Below are 18196 nucleotides of genomic sequence, written 5' to 3'. Positions count from 1 at the left end.
TTAATGTATTAAAATATCCCAAGTTGCTTCACAAGAGTGATCAGACAAAATATTGACACCCAGCCACATGAAAGGTTGAGATTGGTGACCAAAAGCTTGGATAAAGAGGTAGATTTTTAGGAGCATCTTAAAGGAGGAGAGATAGGCGGAGAGGTTTAGGGAGGGAATTCCAGAGCTTACGGCCTAGGCAGCTGAAAGCATGGCCACCAATAGTAGAGCAATTAAAATCAGGGTGCACACAAGGCCAGAATTGGAAGAACACAATAGATCTTGAAGACTTGAAGGGCTGAAGGAATGACAGAGATAAGCAAGGGAGAGGCCATGGAGGGATTTGAAATCAAGGATGAAAATTTAAAAATAGTGGCGTTGCCGGACTGGAAGCCTAAGACGGGTAAACGGGACTTGGTGTTAGGACACAGGTAAACACAGTTTTGGATAAGCTCAAGTTTCTGTAGGATGAAAGACGGGAGGCCAGCCAAGAGAGCATTGAAACAGTCAAGTCTAGAAATAACAACGGCATGGATGAGGGTTTCAGCAGCAGATGAGCTGAGGCACGGCCAGAGATGGGTGATATTGCGGAAGTGGAAGAAGGTGGTTTGGGTGATATTACCAGTGGTGAAAGTAGGAGGTTTTGGTGATTGAGCGGATATAGAAACACAGAAACATAGAAAATAGGTCCAGGAGTAGGCCATTCGGCCCTTCGAGCTGCACCACCATTCAATATGATCATGCAATATGATACCCCATTCCTGCTTTCTTTCCATACCCCTTGACCCTTTTAGCGATAAGGGCCACATCTAACTCCTTTTTGAATATATTTAACGAACTGGTCTCAACAACTTTCTGTGGTAGAGAATTTCAGAAGCTCACAATTCTCTGAGTGAAGAAGTTTCTCACCATCTCAGTCCTAAATGGTTTACCCCTTATCCTTAGACTGTGACCCCTGGTTCTGGACTTCCCCAACATCGGGAACATTCTTCCTGCATCTAACCTGTCCAATCCTGTCAGAATTTTATATGTTTCTATGAGATCCCCTCTCATTCTTCTAAATTTAGGTGAATATAAGCCAAGTTGATCCAGTCTTTCTTCATATGTCAGTCCTGCCATCCCGGGAATCAGTCTGGTGAACCTTCGCTGCACTCCCTCAATAGCAAGAATGTCCTTCCTCAGATTAGGAGACCAAAACTGTACACAATATTCAAGATGTGGCCTCACCAAGGCCCTGCACAACTGCAGTAAGACCTCCCCGCTCCTATACTCAAATCCTCTCGCTATGAAGGCCAATAGTATGTTACAGAACCTACAAGGGAGCAAGCTATCTTAGATCTGGTCCTGTGTAATGAGACAGGAATAATAAATGATCTCCTAGTAAAAGATCCTCTCGGAATGAGTGATCACAGTATGGTTGAATTTGTAATACAGATTGAGGGTGAGGAAGTAGTGTCTCAAACGAGCGTACTATGCCTAAACAAAGGGGATTACAGTGGGATGAGGGCAGAGTTGGCTAAAGTAGACTGGGAACACAGACTAAACGGTGGCACAATTGAGGAACAGTGGAGGACTTTTAAGGAGCTCTTTCATAGTGCTCAACAAAAATATATTCCAGTGAAAAAGGGCGGTAAGAGAAGGGATAACCAGCCGTGGATAACCAAGGAAATAAAGGAGAGTATCAAATTAAAAACCAATGCGTATAAGGTGGCCAAGGTTAGTGGGAAACTAGAAGATTGGGAAAATTTTAAACGACAGAAAAGAATGACTAAGAAAGCAATAAAGAAAGGAAAGATAGATTACGAAAAGTAAACTTGCGCAAAACATAACAACAGATAGTAAAAGCTTTTACCGATATATAAAACGGAAGAGAGTGACTAAAGTAAATGTTGGTCCCTTAGAAGATGAGAAGGGGGATTTAATAATGGGAAATGTGGAAATGGCTGAGACCTTAAACAATTATTTTGCTTTGGTCTTCACAGTGGAAGACACAAAAACCATGCCAAAAATTGCTGGTCATGGGAATGTGGGAATGGAGGATCTTGAGACAATCACTATCACTGAGGTAGTAGTGCTGGACAGGCTAATGGATCTCAAGGTAGACAAGTCCCCTGGTCCTGATGAAATGCATTCCAGAGTATTAAAAGAGATGGCGAAAGTTATAAGCAGATGCATTCGTTATAATCTACCAAAATTCTCTTGACTCTGGGGAGGTACCAGCGGATTGGAAAGCAGTTAATGTTTAAAAAAGGGGGCAGACAAAAGGCAGGTAACTATAGGCCGGTTAGTTTAACATCTGTGGTGGGGAAAATGCTTGAAGCTATCATTAAGGAAGAAATAGCGGGACATCTAGATAGGAATAGTGCAATCAAGCAGACGCAACATGGATTCATGAAGGGGAAATCATGTTTAACTAACTTACTGGAATTCTTTGAGGATATAACGAGCATGATGGATAGAGGTGTACCGATGGATGTGGTGTATTTAGATTTCCAAAAGGCATTCGATAAGGTACCACACAAAAGGTTAGTGCAGAAGATAAAGGTACGCGGAGTCAGAGGAAATGTATTAGCATGGATCGAGAATTGGCTGGCTAACAGAAAGCAGAGAGTCGGGATAAATGAGTCCTTTTCGGGTTGGAAATCAGTGGTTAGTGGTGTGCCACAGGGATCGGTGCTGGGACCACAACTGTTTGCAATATACATAGATGACCTGGAAGAGGGGACAGAGTCTAGTGCAACAAAATTTGCAGATGACACAAAGATTAGTGGGAGAGCGGGTTGTGTAGAGGACACAGAGAGGCTGCAAAGAGATTTAGATAGGTTAAGCGAACGGGCTAAGGTTTGGCAGATGGAATACAATGTCGGAAAATATGAGGTCACCCACCCTGGAAAAAAAAACAGTAAAAGGAAGTATTATTTGAATGGGGAGAAATTACAACATGCGGCGGTGCAGAGTGACCTGGGGGTCCTTGTGCATGAATCCAAAAAAGTTAGTTTGCAGGTAATCAGGAAGGCGAATGGAATGTTGGCCTTCATTGCGAGAGGGATGGAGTACAAAAACAGGGAGGTCCTGCTGCAAGTGTACAGAGTATTGGTGAGGCCGCACCTGGAGTACTGCGTGCAGTTTTGGTCACCTTACTTAAGGAAGGATATACTAGCCTTGGAGGGGGTACAGAGACAATTCACTAGGCTGATTCCGGAGATGAGGGGGGTTACCTTATGATGATAGATTGAGTCTTTACTCATTGGAGTTCAGAAGAATGAGGGGTGATCTTATAGAAACATTTAAAATAATGAAAGGGATAGACAAGATAGAGGCAGAGAGGTTGTTTCCACTGGTCGGGGAGACTAGAACTAGGGGGCACAGCCTCAAAATACGGGGGAGCCAATTTAAAACCGAGTTGAGAAGGAATTTCTTCTCCCAGAGGGGTGTGAATCTGTGGAATTCTCTGCCCAAGGAAGCAGTTGAGGCTAGCTCATTGAATGTATTCAAATCACAGATAGATAAGATTTTTAACCAATAAGGGAATTAAGGGTTATGGGGAGCGGGCGGATAAGTGGAGCTGAGTCCACGGCCAGATCAGCCATGATCTTGTTGAATGGCAGAGCAGGCTCGAGGGGCTAGATGGCCTACTCCTGTTCCTAATTCTTATGTTAACATGCCATTTGCCTTCTTCACCGCCTGCTGTACCTGCATGCCAACTTTCAATGACTGATGTACCATGACACCCAGGTCTCGTTGCACCTACCCTTTTCCAAATCTGTCACCATTCAGATAATATTCTGCCTTCGTGTTTTTGCCACCAAAGTGGATAACCTCACATTTATCCACATTATATTGCATCTGCTATGCATTTGCCCACTCATCTAACCTGTCCAAGTCACCCTGCAGCCTCTTAGCATCCTCCTCGCAGCTCACACTGCCACTCAGTTTAGTGTCATTTGCAAACTTGGAGATATTACTCTCAATGCCTTTGTCTAAATCATTAATGTATATGTGTAAATAGCTGGGCTCCTAGCACTGAACCTTGCAGTACCCCACTAGTCATTGTCTTCCAATTCTGAAAAGGACCCGTTTATTCCTACTCTGCTTCCTGTCTGCCAACCAGTTCTCTATCCACGTCAATACATATGTGGTCAGAAGCTCATCTCTGTGTCAAATACGACACCTAGGTTGCGAACAGACAGTTGCTAAGGAGATGAATTGAGTTGGTGACTACGGAACGAAGTTTGTGGCAAGGGCTGAAAACAATGGCTTTGGTCTTCCTAATATTTAACTGGATTCTGGACAAGTAGTAAGAGAAATTAGACAGTGGAGGGGCCGAAGGGTGGTGGTGAGGTAGAGCTGGTCATCAGCGTACATGTGGAACTTGATGATGTGCTTACAGATGATGTCGCTGAGGGGCAGCATGGAGATTAGAAATATATAGAGGTATCAATATATATTGCTATCTATTAACAAACGCAGAGAACTCAGTAAAACATTGAAAATAAATGCAATTCTCATTGCAATATTTTGCAATTTTCTTTCTTTCAGAAAAACATTGCTGAGAGCAATCCATCATAGAAGTAATTTTAACTGTTGATTAATTGAAATATTACAATGCTTAATCAAGAGGTCAAAGGTGGCCACGTACAAGGGTTGGTGCGGTTCCCTGCATTTCTCTTGCAGTTGGCGCGCGGTGAAGATCATGTCGGTTGTACCCCTTAGTGGACGGAATCCGCACTGTGACTCTGTGAGGAGCTCTTCAGCCACAGGGAGACTATGGGGCATACTCCTCCGTTTCGGCTGCCCCCAGAAGTTTGTCACCATCTTCCGCCTGCTCCTCGACGAAATGCAAGCCTGGATCCCGACCAACGGATTCACCACGGACCCAATCCACATCCGGATCGGGGTCAAGCAGGGTCGCGTCATCACGCCAACGCTTTTCTCGATCTTCCTTGCTGCAATGCTCCATCTCATTCTCAACAAGCTCCCCGCTGAAGTGGAACTAAACTATAGAACCAATGGGAACCTGTTCAACCTTCGTCGCCAAGCTAGATCCAAGGTCACCCCATCCTCTGTCATCGAACTACAGTACACAGACGATGCTTGTGTCTGCGCACAGAGGCCGAACTCCAAGTCATCGTCAACATCTTCACCGAGGCGTATGAAAGCATGGGCCTTGCACTAAACATCCGTAAGACGATGGTCCTCCACCAACCTGACCCCGCCACACAGCACTGTACCCCCAGTCATCAAAATCCACGGCGCGGCCTTGGACAACGTGGGCCATTTTCCATACCTCAGGAGCTTATTAGCAAGGGCAGATATCGACCTTGCTGCCACCTCCAGTGCGCCAACGTAGGCTGAGGAAGAGTGTGTTCAAAGACCAGGACCTCAAATCTGGCACCAAGCTTATGGTCTACAGGGCAGTAGACCCTCCTATATGGCTCAGAAACATGGACCATATACAGTAGACACCTCAAAGCACTGGAAAAGTACCACCAGCGCTGCCTCCACAAGATCCTGCAAATCCACTGGGAGGTTAGACGCACCAACGTCAAGTGTTCTCGCTCAGGCCAACATCACCAGCATCAAAGCACTGACCACACTCGACCAGCTCCATTGGATGGACCACATCGTCTGCATGCCGGATACGAGACTCCCAACGCAAGCGCTCTACTCTGAACTCCTACACGGAAAGCGCACCCCAGGTGGGTAGAGGAAACATTTCAAGGACACCCTCAAAGCCTCCTTGATAAAGTGCAACATCTCCACCGGCACCTGGGAATCCTTGACCCAAGAACGCCCTAAGTGGAGGAAGAGCATCCGGGAGGACGTTGAGCACATTGAGTCTCGTCCCTGAGAGCATGCAGAAATCAAGCGCAGACAGTGGAAGGAGCATGCGGCAAGCCAGACTCCCCACCCTCTCCTTCCTTCAACCACCTTCTGTCCCACCTGTGACAGAGACTGTAATTCCTGTATTGGCCTGTACAATCACCGGAGAACTCAGTTTTAGAGTGGAAGCAGGGAAGTCTTGCTACAGTTATACAGGGTATTGGTGAGGACACACCTGGAATACTGCGCGCAGTTTTGGTTTCCCATATTTAAGAAAGGATATACTTGATTTGGAGGCAGTTCAGAGAAGATTCACTCGGATGCTTCCGGAGATGAGGGGGTTGACTTATGAGGAAAGGTTGTGTTGGTTGGGCCTCTACTCATTGAAGAATGAGAGGTGATCTCGTCGAAACTGATAAGGTAATGAGGGGGCTCAACAAGGTGGATGCAGAGAGGATGTTTCCACTGATGGGGGAGACTAGAACTAGGGGGCATAATCTTAGAATAGGGGCCGCCCATTTAAAACTGAGATAGGAGGAATTTCTTCTCTCAGAGGGTTATAAATCTGTGGAATTTGCTGCCTCAGAGAGCTGTGGAAGCTGGGACATTGAATAAATTTAAGACAGAGATAGACAGTTTCTTAACCGATAAGGGAATAAGGGGTCATGGGAGCGGGCAGGGAAGTGGACCTGAGTCTAATGATTAGGTCAGCCATAATTGTGTTAAATGGCGGAGCAGGCCCGAGGGGCTCCTATTTCTTATGTTCTTATGTTCCTCGATTTCGAGTACTGCCTATGATGATGACAATGCGTAGACAACTAAAATTCAAGCGCAGTACTAATACCTGTTGGTCATCAGGTGTCCATATTCCACACGTAATCTGGCTGTCCAAATTAATCTCGGAAGACCAATGTCGCTGTCCACTGACAGATCCAACCAGCACAAAACCATCTCGGTAAGAAATGAGTGCCTGAGTACCATCATGACTCCAGGTAAAGTCACTCACCTGCAAAGCAGAATGGGGGAGAAAAATTAATTGTCATGCAGAAATAATTTACAAAACTTTTTTTTATTCCCTTTTCCCATGTTTTTCTTCTGCACACCCGTCTGTACCTCACCCAAGTAACCATTACTTGTGAGCTTTGACAGTTGAATGCTTTTAGGTTATTTGATCATAAGAGGCTTCATAGGTGAGCCAGATTTTCTCATCACCCAACATCTTTATCATTTACAGCAGGGATCACTGGATAGCAAGCAGTTGGGATCAAGAACCCTGGCCAATATTCCCCGTTATACTTAGAGGCCAGTTGCAGTGCTCCAACCACCGGAGTGCTCGGATGAGAACCGCTACCTTAAATATTTTACTGGAAAAAGTGTATATAATTTTTTTTTAAATCATTCAGCTAATCCGGGATCACTGGTTCTTGTTTACCCTGGATGCCTACTTTCATTCAGGGTGAGTGAAAGCATGAAATAAATGGAACTGAGATGCTGCTAAAGAAGCATTCAACATTACTTTTAGTAAGGCATTCATATTACTCAGTGATAATATTGGGGTCTGGTAGTAGATCTTCCTTACACAAGAGGAGCCTTCACCAGCACCGTATCTCCAAAACAAGGTTATTTCCCTTCTTATATTCTGTCTGCAGATATAGGCATGAAGCTACCTACAATTGGGCACAGAATATCCATCGTGCATTATGCCTTCCATTGGTCCTCCTCCTCGAGACACATCTGATAGGAGGATTCCCAGTGGGAAACTAGTGATGGTGGGAAACAAATAAATCACTTGCATCAACTGACAAAAGACTCACGAGAACCTAAGTACCAGGATAAAAAATAAGTAAAGAAGAAAAACAGATAAAGAAATGCCAAAACCGCAGTTAGCTTTACATCACTGTGTCCTTCCATTGCTTATAGTCAGCTAGCAACAATGAACGCAATGGTCATTCTTCATATCAGTCACTCTCCATGAAAGAAAAGCACAAACTGGCTTGTACTCAAAAAAAAAAAGGCCTGGCTTTTTACTGCGGGCACTTCCAACACTACTGGCCCAGCTCAATGGAGAATGCATCAGTATGCATTCCTGGCAGGACAAAACTTCACCCTGGCTGAGCAAGCCGGCAGTTTTAAGTCACTATAAACAGACCTCAGATCCATGGCAACTCTCTCCATTTTGTTTTTGTGAGGGGCAAATATCCTGCACTTACAGTTCCATTACATGGCTAGAAGATTAATAGCTTACAGCATGAGGATTCACAGGAGCAAATCCATGTTCCACCCAAAGTAACACATCAGAATGTTATCCACATCAGTTGCTTCTGATTTGCTGGTATTGTCACATTGATAGAATGCAAGTTCTTCTCCCTTCTTCCACAAACTACTGCAATGCACTTGTATCATAGATTCGTATAAAGATGCACATTCTCCTTTACGTTTTACACCTATACATTAATACAAATTTATAAAAAGGGCCAAAACAACTTCAATAAATCAGCAAATCTTCTTTCTCAAAGGAATCTATCCTCAAGACTATTCACATAATGATCACTATTTCTAACCTATATTGTTTTGCACTATTGTTAATTACTTACCTTGAAATCGTACTCCAAGTATTACCATTTAGGTACTATTTAAGATCTACATACCTATCTTAATGAGGTTCCATCTCCTTTCAATGTTGAAGAGCCCCAATGTCACCAATCTTCAATGTTAACTGAGTCCTCTAACTCTTGGCATCAATCCCATGGCTCTTCCCTGTCCAGGGCTTGAATTGTTCATTTGTGGCTTGGTAACCAAAGTACACTGGCCAGAGTGCCCTATAGTTTAGGCATTACTCCCTCCGACTTATACTCCATTGATCTACCATTACAATTTAGCATTCTATTCACTTTGTTTGTTACCACTCCAGTGATATGTAATGTTAACTGCTGAGTCTATCACACCAGATCTCTTTCAACTTCACCATTAGCAAATAAGGCAACCCATTTTTCCTTTCAATATGCAGTATAAGAACATAACATAAGAAATAGCAGCAGGAGTAGGCCACTGGCCCCTCGAGCCTGCTCCGCCATTTAATAAGATCATGGCTGATCTAATCCTGGGCTCAGCTCCACTTCCCTGCCTGCTCCCCGTAACTCTTCACTCCCTTAACGATCAAAAATCTGTCTATCTCCACTTCAAATATATTCAATGGCCCAGCCTCCACAGCTCTCTGGGGCAGAGAATTCCATAGATTTACAACCCTCCAAGAGAAGAAATTTCTCCTCATCTAAGTTCTAAATGGGCGACCCCTTATTCTTAAACTGTGCCCGCTAGTTCTAGATTCCCTGAGTGGAAAATCCTCTCTACATCTACCTTGTTGAGCCTCCTTAGTATCGTATATGTTTCAATACGATCACCTCTCATTCTTCTAAACTCCAATGAGTATAGGCCCAACCTACTCAACCTTTCTTCATAAGTCAACCCCCTCATCTCAGGAATCAACCTCGTGAACCTTCTCTGAACTGCCTCCAATGCAAGGATATCCTTCTTAAATAAGGAGACCAAAATTGTACATAGTGCTCCAGGTGCGGCCTCAACAACGCCTTGAACAGTTGTAGGACTTCTCTGCTTTTATACTCTATCCCCCTTGCAATAAAGGCCAACATTCCATTTGCCTTCCTGGTTACTTGCTGTATCTGTATACTAACTTTGTGTTTCATGCACAAGGACCCCCAGTATCTCTGTACTTCAACATTTGTAATCTCTCTGCATTTAAATAATTTGTTTTTTTATTTTTCCCGCCAAAGTGGATAACCTCACATTTTCCCACGTTATACTCCATCTGCCAAATGATTATCCTGTCTATCACTTAGCCTGTCTATCTCCCTTTGCAGATTATTTGTCTCCTCCTCACAACTTGCTTTCTCACCCATCTTTGTATCAGCAGCAAATTTGGCTACTTTACACTCGGTCCCTTCATCCAAGTCATTAATATAGATTGTAAATAGTTGAAGACCCAGCACCGATCCCAGTGGCACCACACGAGTTACCATTTACCAACCGGAAAATGACCCATTTATCCCGACTCTGTTTTCCCGAGCCACAGCTGTGGGAGCGGGAGATCGAGAGGCCGAAATTAAAACAAAAGTAAAAATAAATCGAAGTGGGGCGTAACAGTCAAGTGGGTAAGTGATTGGCTGGTGGATTGGTGAGTATTTTATCTTTTTCTTTTCTTATCAGTAGGAAACCTTTGGCATTGTTGCCAAATTAAGTTAACTTAAGGGTTAAGTCATGGCAGTAAAGCCCAGACCCGTGTCATGCTCCTCCTGAGCTATGTGGGAAGTCAGCGACACTTACGATGTGCGCGGGAAGTGTATCCAGCTGCAGATCAGACTGGAACTGCGCATGGATTCACTCTGGAGCATCCGCGATGCGGAGGATGTCGTGAATAGCACGTTTAGTGAGTTGGTCACACTGCAGGTAAAGGTTACAAAGGCAGATAGGGAATGGGTGACCATTAGGCAGAGCAGTGGAAGGAAGGTAGTGCAGAGGTCCGCTGCGGTCATCTCCCTCCAAAACAGATATACCATTTTGGATACTGTTGGGGGAGATGGCTCATCAGGGCAAGGCAGCAGCAGCCAAGTTCATGGCACCATGGGTGGCTCCGCTGCACAGGAGGGCAGGAAGAAGAGTGGGAGAGCTATAGTAGTACGGGATTCTATTGTAAGAGGAATAGATAGGCGTTTCTGCGTCCGCAATCGAGACTCCAGGATGGTATGTTGCCTCCCTAGTGCAAGGGTCAAGGATGTCTTGGAGTGGCTGCAGGGCATTCTGGAGGGGGAGGGTGAACAGCCAGTTTGTCATGGTGCATATAGGTACCAATTATATAGGTAAAAAAACGGGATGAATTCCCAGAAGCTGAATTTAGGAAGCTAAGAGTTAAATTAAAAAATAGAATATCAAAGGTAGTAATCTCAGGATTGCTACTACTGCCACGTGCTAGTCAGAGTAGAAATAGCAGGATACTTAAGATGAATACGTGGCTTGAGGAATGGTCAAATTCCTGGGACATTGGAACCGGTTCTGGGGGAGGTGGGATCAGTACAAACCGGACGGTTTGCAGTTGGGCAGGACCAGAACCGATGTCCTAGGAGGAGTGTTTGCTGGTGCTGTCGGGGAGGGTTTAAACTAATATGGCAGGGGGATGGGAATCTATGCAGGGAGACAGAGGGAAGTAAAATGGGGGCAGAAGCAAAAGGTAGAAAGGAGTTAAGGAAAAGTGGAGGGCAGAGAAATCAAAGGCAAAAATCAAAAAGGGCTACATGACAACATAATTCTAAAAGGACAAAGAATGTTTAAAAAAAAAGCCTGAAGGCTGTGTCTCAATGCGAGAAGCATTCGTAATAAGGTGGATGAATTAACTGCACAGATAGCTGTTCACAGATATGATGTAATTGGGATTATGGCTCCAGGGTGACCAAGGCTGGGAATTCAACATCCAGGGGTATTCAATATTCAGGAAGGTTAGACAGAAAGGAAAAGGAGGTGCGGTAAAGAGAAGATTAACGCAACAGTAAGGAAGGACATGAGTTCGGATGATGTGGAATCCGTATGGATAGAGCTACGGAACACCAAAGGGCAGAAAACGCTAGTGGGAGTTGTGTACAGACCACCAAACAGTAGTAGTGAGGTTGGGATGGCATAAAACAGGAAATTAGGGATGTGTGCAATAAAAGGTATAGCAGTTATCATGGGTGACTAATCTACATATAGATTGGGCTAACCAAACTGGTAGCAATACAGTGGAACAGGATTTCCTGGAGTGTATAAGGGATGGTTTTCTAGACAAATATGAGGAACCAACTAGAGAGCTGGCCATTGTAGACTGGGTGTTGTGTAATGACAGAGGATTAATTAGCAATCTTGTTGTCTGAGGCCCCTTGGGGAAGAGTGACCATAATATGGTAAAATTCTTTATTAAAATGGAGAGTGACACAGTTAATTCAGAGATTAGGGTCCTGAACTTAAAGAAAGGTAACTTCGATGGTATGAGACGTGAATTGGCTAGGATAGACTGGCGAATGATACTTTATGGGTTGACGGTGGATAGGCAATGGCAGACATTTAAAGATCACCTGGATGAACTTCAACAATTGTACATCCTTGTCTGGCGTAAAAATAAAATGGGGAAGGTGGCTCAACCGTGGCCAACAAGGGAAATTAGGGATAGTGTTAAATCCAAGGAAGAAGCATATAAATTGGCCAGAAAAAGCAGCAAACCTGAGGACTGGGAGAAATTTAGAATTCAGCAGGAGGACAAAGGGTTTAATTAGGAGGGGAAAATAGAGTATGAGAGTAAGCTTGCAGGAACATAAAAACTGAATGCAAAAGCTTCTATAGATATGTGAAGAGAAAAAGATTAGTGAAGACAAATGCAGTCAGAATCAGGTGAATTTATAATGGGGAACAAAGAAATGGCAGACCAATTGAACAAATACTTTCACGAAGGAAGGCACAAATAACCTTCCGGAAATACTAGGGGACCGAGGGTCTAGCGAGAAGGAGGAACTGAAGGAAATCCTTATTAGTCAGGAAATTGTGTTGGGGAATTGAAGGCCGATATATCCCTAGGGCCTGATAGTCTGCATCCCAGAGTACTTAAGGAAGTGGTCCTAGAAATAGTGGATGCATTGGTGGTCATTTTCCAACAGTCTATCGACTCTGAATCAGTTACTATGGACTGGAGGGTAGCTAATGTAACACCACGTTTTAAAAAAGGAGGGAGAGAGAAAACGAGGAATTATAGACCGGTTAGCCTAACATCAGTATATACCTCCTACCAAATTCTTTAAATCTATGCCCCCTGGTTGTTGACCCCTCCAATAAGGGAAATAAGTCCTTCCTATCCACTCTATCTAGGCCCCTCAATTTTATACATCTCAATAAAGGTCTCCCCTCAGCCTCCTCTGTTCCAAAGAAAACAAACCCAGCCTATCTGATCTTTCCTCATAGCTAAAATTCTCCAGCCCAGGCAACATCCCATAGCTAAAATTCTCCAGTCCAGGCAACATCCTCATAAATCTCCTCTGTACCCTCTCTAGTGCAATCACATCGTTCCTGTAATGTGGTGACCAGAACTGTATATAGTCATCACCATCATCATCATCATCATAAGCAGTCCCTTGAAGTTGAGGATGACTTGCTTCCACATTAAAAATGAGTTCTCAGATTGATTGATTTAAGTCCAATGTGGGAACTAGCCTCTCTCGCAGGTTGGACAGACGGTGGTTGAAAGTATGCTGGTTGAAGTGCCGGTTTATTGAAGTGCTTGGGTTACTGTGTGCTCCTTCCGCCGTATGTGCTTGGTCTCCGCTTGCTCCCGCCGAAGAGACTCGAAGTGTTCCACGCCCTCATGGATTATTCGCTTCCATTTTGAGCGATCTTGTGCTAGTGATTCCTTGGTGTCGGTGGGGATATTGAATTTCTTCAAGGAGGACTTGAGGGTGCCTTGAAGCGTTTTTTGTGCTCACCAGGGGCTTGTATGCCGTGTTGGAACTCTGAGTAGAGCGCTTGATTTGGGAGTTTCGTATGGGGCATACGGACGACGTGGCCTGTCCATCGGAGCTGATCACACGTGATCAGTGCTTCGATGCTGGCCTGAGCGAGAACACTGATGTCGGTGCGCCTATCCTGCCAATGGATTTGCAGGATCTTCCCAAGGCAGCATTGATGGTACTTCTCCAGTGTTTTGATGTGCCGGCTGTATATAGTCCATGTCACTGAAGCATATATGAGAGCAGGTATCACTACTGCTCTGTAGACCATGAGCTTTGTGCCAATTTTACGGTTCTGATCTTCAAACACTCTATTCCTTAGGCGACCAAAGGCTGCACTGGCACACTGAAGGCGGTGTTGGACTTCATCATCCATCATCATCCTTGTTGACAGTGGGTTCCCGAGGTATGGAAAATGGTCTACGTTGTCCAAGGCCTCATCGTGGATTTTGATAATCTACAGAGCAGTTTGATAGAGCACCTTTGTCTTACGGATGTTAAGTGTAAGACCCATGCCCTCGTATGCTACATTGAACTCGTTGCCGATGGTTTGGAGTTCGTCCTCGGAGTGAATATAAAAGCAAGCGTAATCTGCATATTGTAATTCGATGACAGGATGGTACGACCTTGGATATGGTCTGAAGGTGACGGAGGTTGTACAGTTTTTCTCATTTGTTCTATAGATTATCTCCACTCCAGCGGGAAGCTTACTGACAGCGAGATGTAGCATTACAGCAAGAAAGATCGAGAACAGCGTTGGTGCAATGGCACAGCCTTGCTTCACCCCGGCTCGTACATGCGTTGGGTCTGTGGTAGATCCATTGGTCATGATCACAGCTTGCATGTTATTAAGCAAGCGGAGGATGGCGACAAATTTTTGAGGACAGCCGAATCTGAAGAGTAAATTCCAAAATCCCTCACGTTGACAGTGTGAAAAGCTTTTGTCAGATCAATAAAGGCCATGTACAGTGGTTGGTGTTGTTCCCTGCATTTCTCTTGAATTTGTCGCATGGTGAAGATCATGTCCATTGTGCCCCTTAGTGGGCGGAATCCGCATTCCAACTCTGGGAGCTCTTCTGCCAAAGGGAAAAGACGGTTCAGGAGGATTCTCGCGATACTTTCCTTGTGGTAGACAGCAGGGAAATTCCTCTAGTTTCCACAATCGGACTTATCTCCTTTCTTGAAGATGGTCACGATTACGGCAGCTCAGATCCCCTGGCATGCACTCCTCCTTCCAAATAAGAGAAAGGACCTCATGTATTTGCGCCAATAGTGCTTCTCCGCCATGTTTTAGTGCTTCGGTGGGTATTCCATCTGCTCCTGAGACCTTGTTGTTCCTCAGTTGTCGAATGGCCTTTTCAACCTCATGTAGGGTTGGGGTTGTACTGCGTAGCATGCTGAGAGATGGAGTCGAGTACACACACGTCGAAGACAGAGTCTCAGTTAAGATCTCCAAAGTGCTCCTTCTCTGACTGCCTCTCCGCCCTTGATTAAAACTTCTCTGTTCTTCGACTGCAATGGGCTACGACCTTGGGTGCTTGGTCTGTAGGTGGTCTTTACTGCACTGAAGAATCCACGCACGTCGTGGTTGTCGGCTAGCTGTTGGATCTCCTGCGTTTTCTCAACCCACCATCTGTTCTTTATTTTGCGAGGTTTATGTTGGACCTCTGGCTTCAGACGTCTATAGATCTGTTTTCTTGCACTCTCTTGTTGTTTCCAATTCAAGAATGCCTTGCACTTGCAGCTTATTAACTCCTGGATCTCCTGATCTTTTTCGTCGAACCAGTCTTGGTGTTTCCTGGTTGAGTGACCGAGCGTCTCCTCACAGGTCTTAATTATGGAGGCCTTGAGGGCAGAGCAGGCGCCGTGAGCACCCTGCGTCTCTGGATCACTTTGACTTGCCAGGTTGGTAGTGAGGCGTTAGCTGAATAGAATAGTCTAGCTGTGGCCTAACTATTATACTGTTCAAGCATAACCTCCCTGCGCTTGTATTCTATGCCTCAGCTAATAAAGGCAAGTATTGAGGTGTATAATCCATAACATGTGTTACCCCGTATGCCCTGCGTAGAAGCCGTGACCATACATGTCCACACCCCTGCGCCTCTTGCTTCTGATCCGGCCCTTGGGTGTCACCCAAGTTCTTCCTGGAGCCTTCTACTCAGAGAATAATCCAAATGAACTAAGATATATCCCATGAACTGGAACCACAGAAAAGGCCATCACATCTCTCAGACATCATTCTTCAAAAATGTCAATGAGTTTGGTCAATCAGGAACTCCTTTCTGAATTGGTATTAACTAGATTATCGCGATACAAGCAACCTCAAGTTTGATCCTGATTATTGATTCATGCTTTATACCAGTTATTGGTGATAGAGGTACAAGCCTTCTGAATATAAATAAAATGGTTTCCAATTTTGACTTCATGTAATTATCCAATTCCCTTTGAATGTGACTATTGAATCTGCTTCCACCACTCTTTCAAGCCGTGCATTCAGATCATAAGAACTCGCTGGGTGAAAATGTTTTCCTCATGTCGCCTCTGGTTCTTAAGTCAGTTATGATCCTTCTGCCACGAGAAACAGCTTCTCCCTATTTACGTTATCAAAACCCTTCAAGATTTTGAACACCTCTATCAAATTATGCCTTAAATTTCTCTGCTCTAAGGCAAACAACCTCAGTTTCTCTCGGCCCTCCACATAACAGAGTCTTTCATCCCTGGTACCATTCTACTAAATCTCCTCTGTACCCGCAACATCCTTCTTAAAGTGTGGTGCCCAGAATTGGCCACAATACGCAGGCTGGGGCCTAACCAGTTTTTTTTTTTAAAAAAAGGTTTAGCAAAACCTCCTTGCTTTTGCAGTCTATGTCTCTATTTATAAAGCCAGGGACCCCGCATGTGTTTTTTTTTTTAAAAGCCTTATAGAATAATACAGCACAGAAGGAGGCCATTCGGCCCGTTGTGCCTGTGTCGGTTCATTGGTAGATCTATTGAATTCATCATACTTTCCCCATAGCCGTGTAATTTTTTTCTCTTCAAGTCAATTCCCTTTTGAAGGTTACTATTGAATCTACTGGCACCACCCTTTCAGGCAGTGCATTCCAGATCACAACAACTCAATGTATTAAAAAAATGTTTTCGCATGTTAACTCTTATTCTTTTCCCAATCACCATAAATCTGTGTCCTCTGGTTACTGACCTATCTGCCACTGGACATAGTTTCAACTTACTTACTCTATTAAAACCATTCACGATTTTGAGCACCACTATCAAATCTGCTCTTAACCTTCATCTGCTCTAAGGAGACCACCAGCTTCTCCAGTCTCTCCACATAACTACAGGGCAGCAATAGTAGGGGATTTCAACTACCCTATTAACTGGGATAATGAGTCGCCCACAGGAAAACCAGAAAGTTGGCAGAGGGATATGGAAGCTGAACGTGAAACTGTTGACTCCGGAAAACGTTGAGGAACTCGAGAGGGATTACAAAGGTTGGAGAACCGTAAAATCCCTCTGCGATTCCCCGATGCACTGGTGGGAAACAATCAAGACGAACATCAAGAGGTTCTTCATCCTCAAAGGTGTTCAGGAGGCGAGAGGGAGAGAGGGAATTGTCCCAACTCCAGAAGAGTATGCAAAACCTGTTCCTGCTGCAGTCGATGGGGGTCAATGTCCCGGAGGAATTCGAAGAGGTGAAGGGCCAGCAAGCCTCGCTCTTTGCCTCAGAGTCCTCCAAGATAATCTTCCGCTCCAGAGTCCGCTCCATCGAGCAGGATGAGACGTGTTCACGTTTCTTCTTCCAAAAGGTACACCGGGAGCTCTGTGATCACCAGCCTAAAGGAAGAAGACGGTTCTGTGACATCTTCGCAGCCTGACATGCTGAGGATCAGCAAATCCTTCTATGCCAGGCTGTATGACGTCAAGCCCACAGAACGCACGGCCTTCCAGTCTTTCCTGTCGTCTATTTTGGAGGGCTTAGACGACAGCGAGCGGGAGAGTCTGGACCACCGGCTAACTCTGGACGAGCTGACAAAGGCCGTCCGGTCCTTCGAGACGAATAAAACTGCTGGAAGCGACGGCTTAGCGGTCGAGTTGTATTCGGCTCTGTGGGACTGGATGGGCCCAGACCTGCTGGAAGTGTACGGGGGTATGCTTCTGGCCGGCAGCATGTCAGAATCGATGAGGAAAGGCATCATCACCCTCATCTACAAGCAGAAGGGGGAGAGGGAGGAAATCAAAAACTGGCGGCCCATTTCGCTGCTGAATATGGACTACAAGATCCTGTCAAAGGTCATCGTCAACAGGGTCGTCTGCTCTTGAGCTGGTGATTCACCCGGACCAGACCTGTGCTGTCCCCGGCAGGAAGATCTCTGATAGCCTCGCGCTACTCAGGGATACGATCGCCTACGTGCGGGGCAGGAGGATCGACACCTGCTTAATCAGCTTAGACCAAGAGAAGGCCTTTGACAGGATATCGCACACGTACCTGATGGACGTGCTCTCCAAAATGGGGTTTGGGGAGGGCATCCGCAATTGGATCCAACTGCTCTACACAGACATCAGTAGTGCAGTTCTAACCAACGGGTGGTAAACTGAAAGCTTTCCAATCAGATCTGGAGTCAGGCAAGGCTGTCCCCTCTCCTCTGTCTTGTTTGTGTGTTGTATCGAGCCCTTTACCGAGTCCATCAGGAAGGATGTGGGCATTAGAGGAGTGACGATCCCAGGCAGCGGAGGCGTTCCGGTCAAGACCTCCCTGTACATGGACGACATCGTCATCTTTTGCTCGGATCCGCAGTCGGTTCGCAGATTGCTCACAATCTGCCCGACCAGTGTGAACTAGCCTCGGG

General features: G+C 45.2%; 1 protein-coding gene across 1 annotated transcript in view; it reads right to left on the bottom strand.

The window, feature by feature from the left end:
• LOC139273295 (tubby-related protein 4-like) overlaps positions 1–18196 on the bottom strand; it is a 93164-nt gene that overhangs the window by 27926 nt on the left and 47042 nt on the right. Inside the window, exon 4 of the mRNA XM_070890023.1 lies at positions 6656–6817. Within this exon, the coding sequence (XP_070746124.1) occupies positions 6656–6817 (162 nt within the window). The remainder of the gene's footprint in view (positions 1–6655; positions 6818–18196) is intronic.

The sequence above is a fragment of the Pristiophorus japonicus genome, chromosome 9 (genome assembly GCF_044704955.1).
Source record: "Pristiophorus japonicus isolate sPriJap1 chromosome 9, sPriJap1.hap1, whole genome shotgun sequence".
Taxonomy (NCBI): Eukaryota; Metazoa; Chordata; class Chondrichthyes; family Pristiophoridae; genus Pristiophorus; species Pristiophorus japonicus.
Note: the sequence above shows the minus strand (reverse complement) of the source record. Positions and strands in the feature narration are given on the sequence as shown.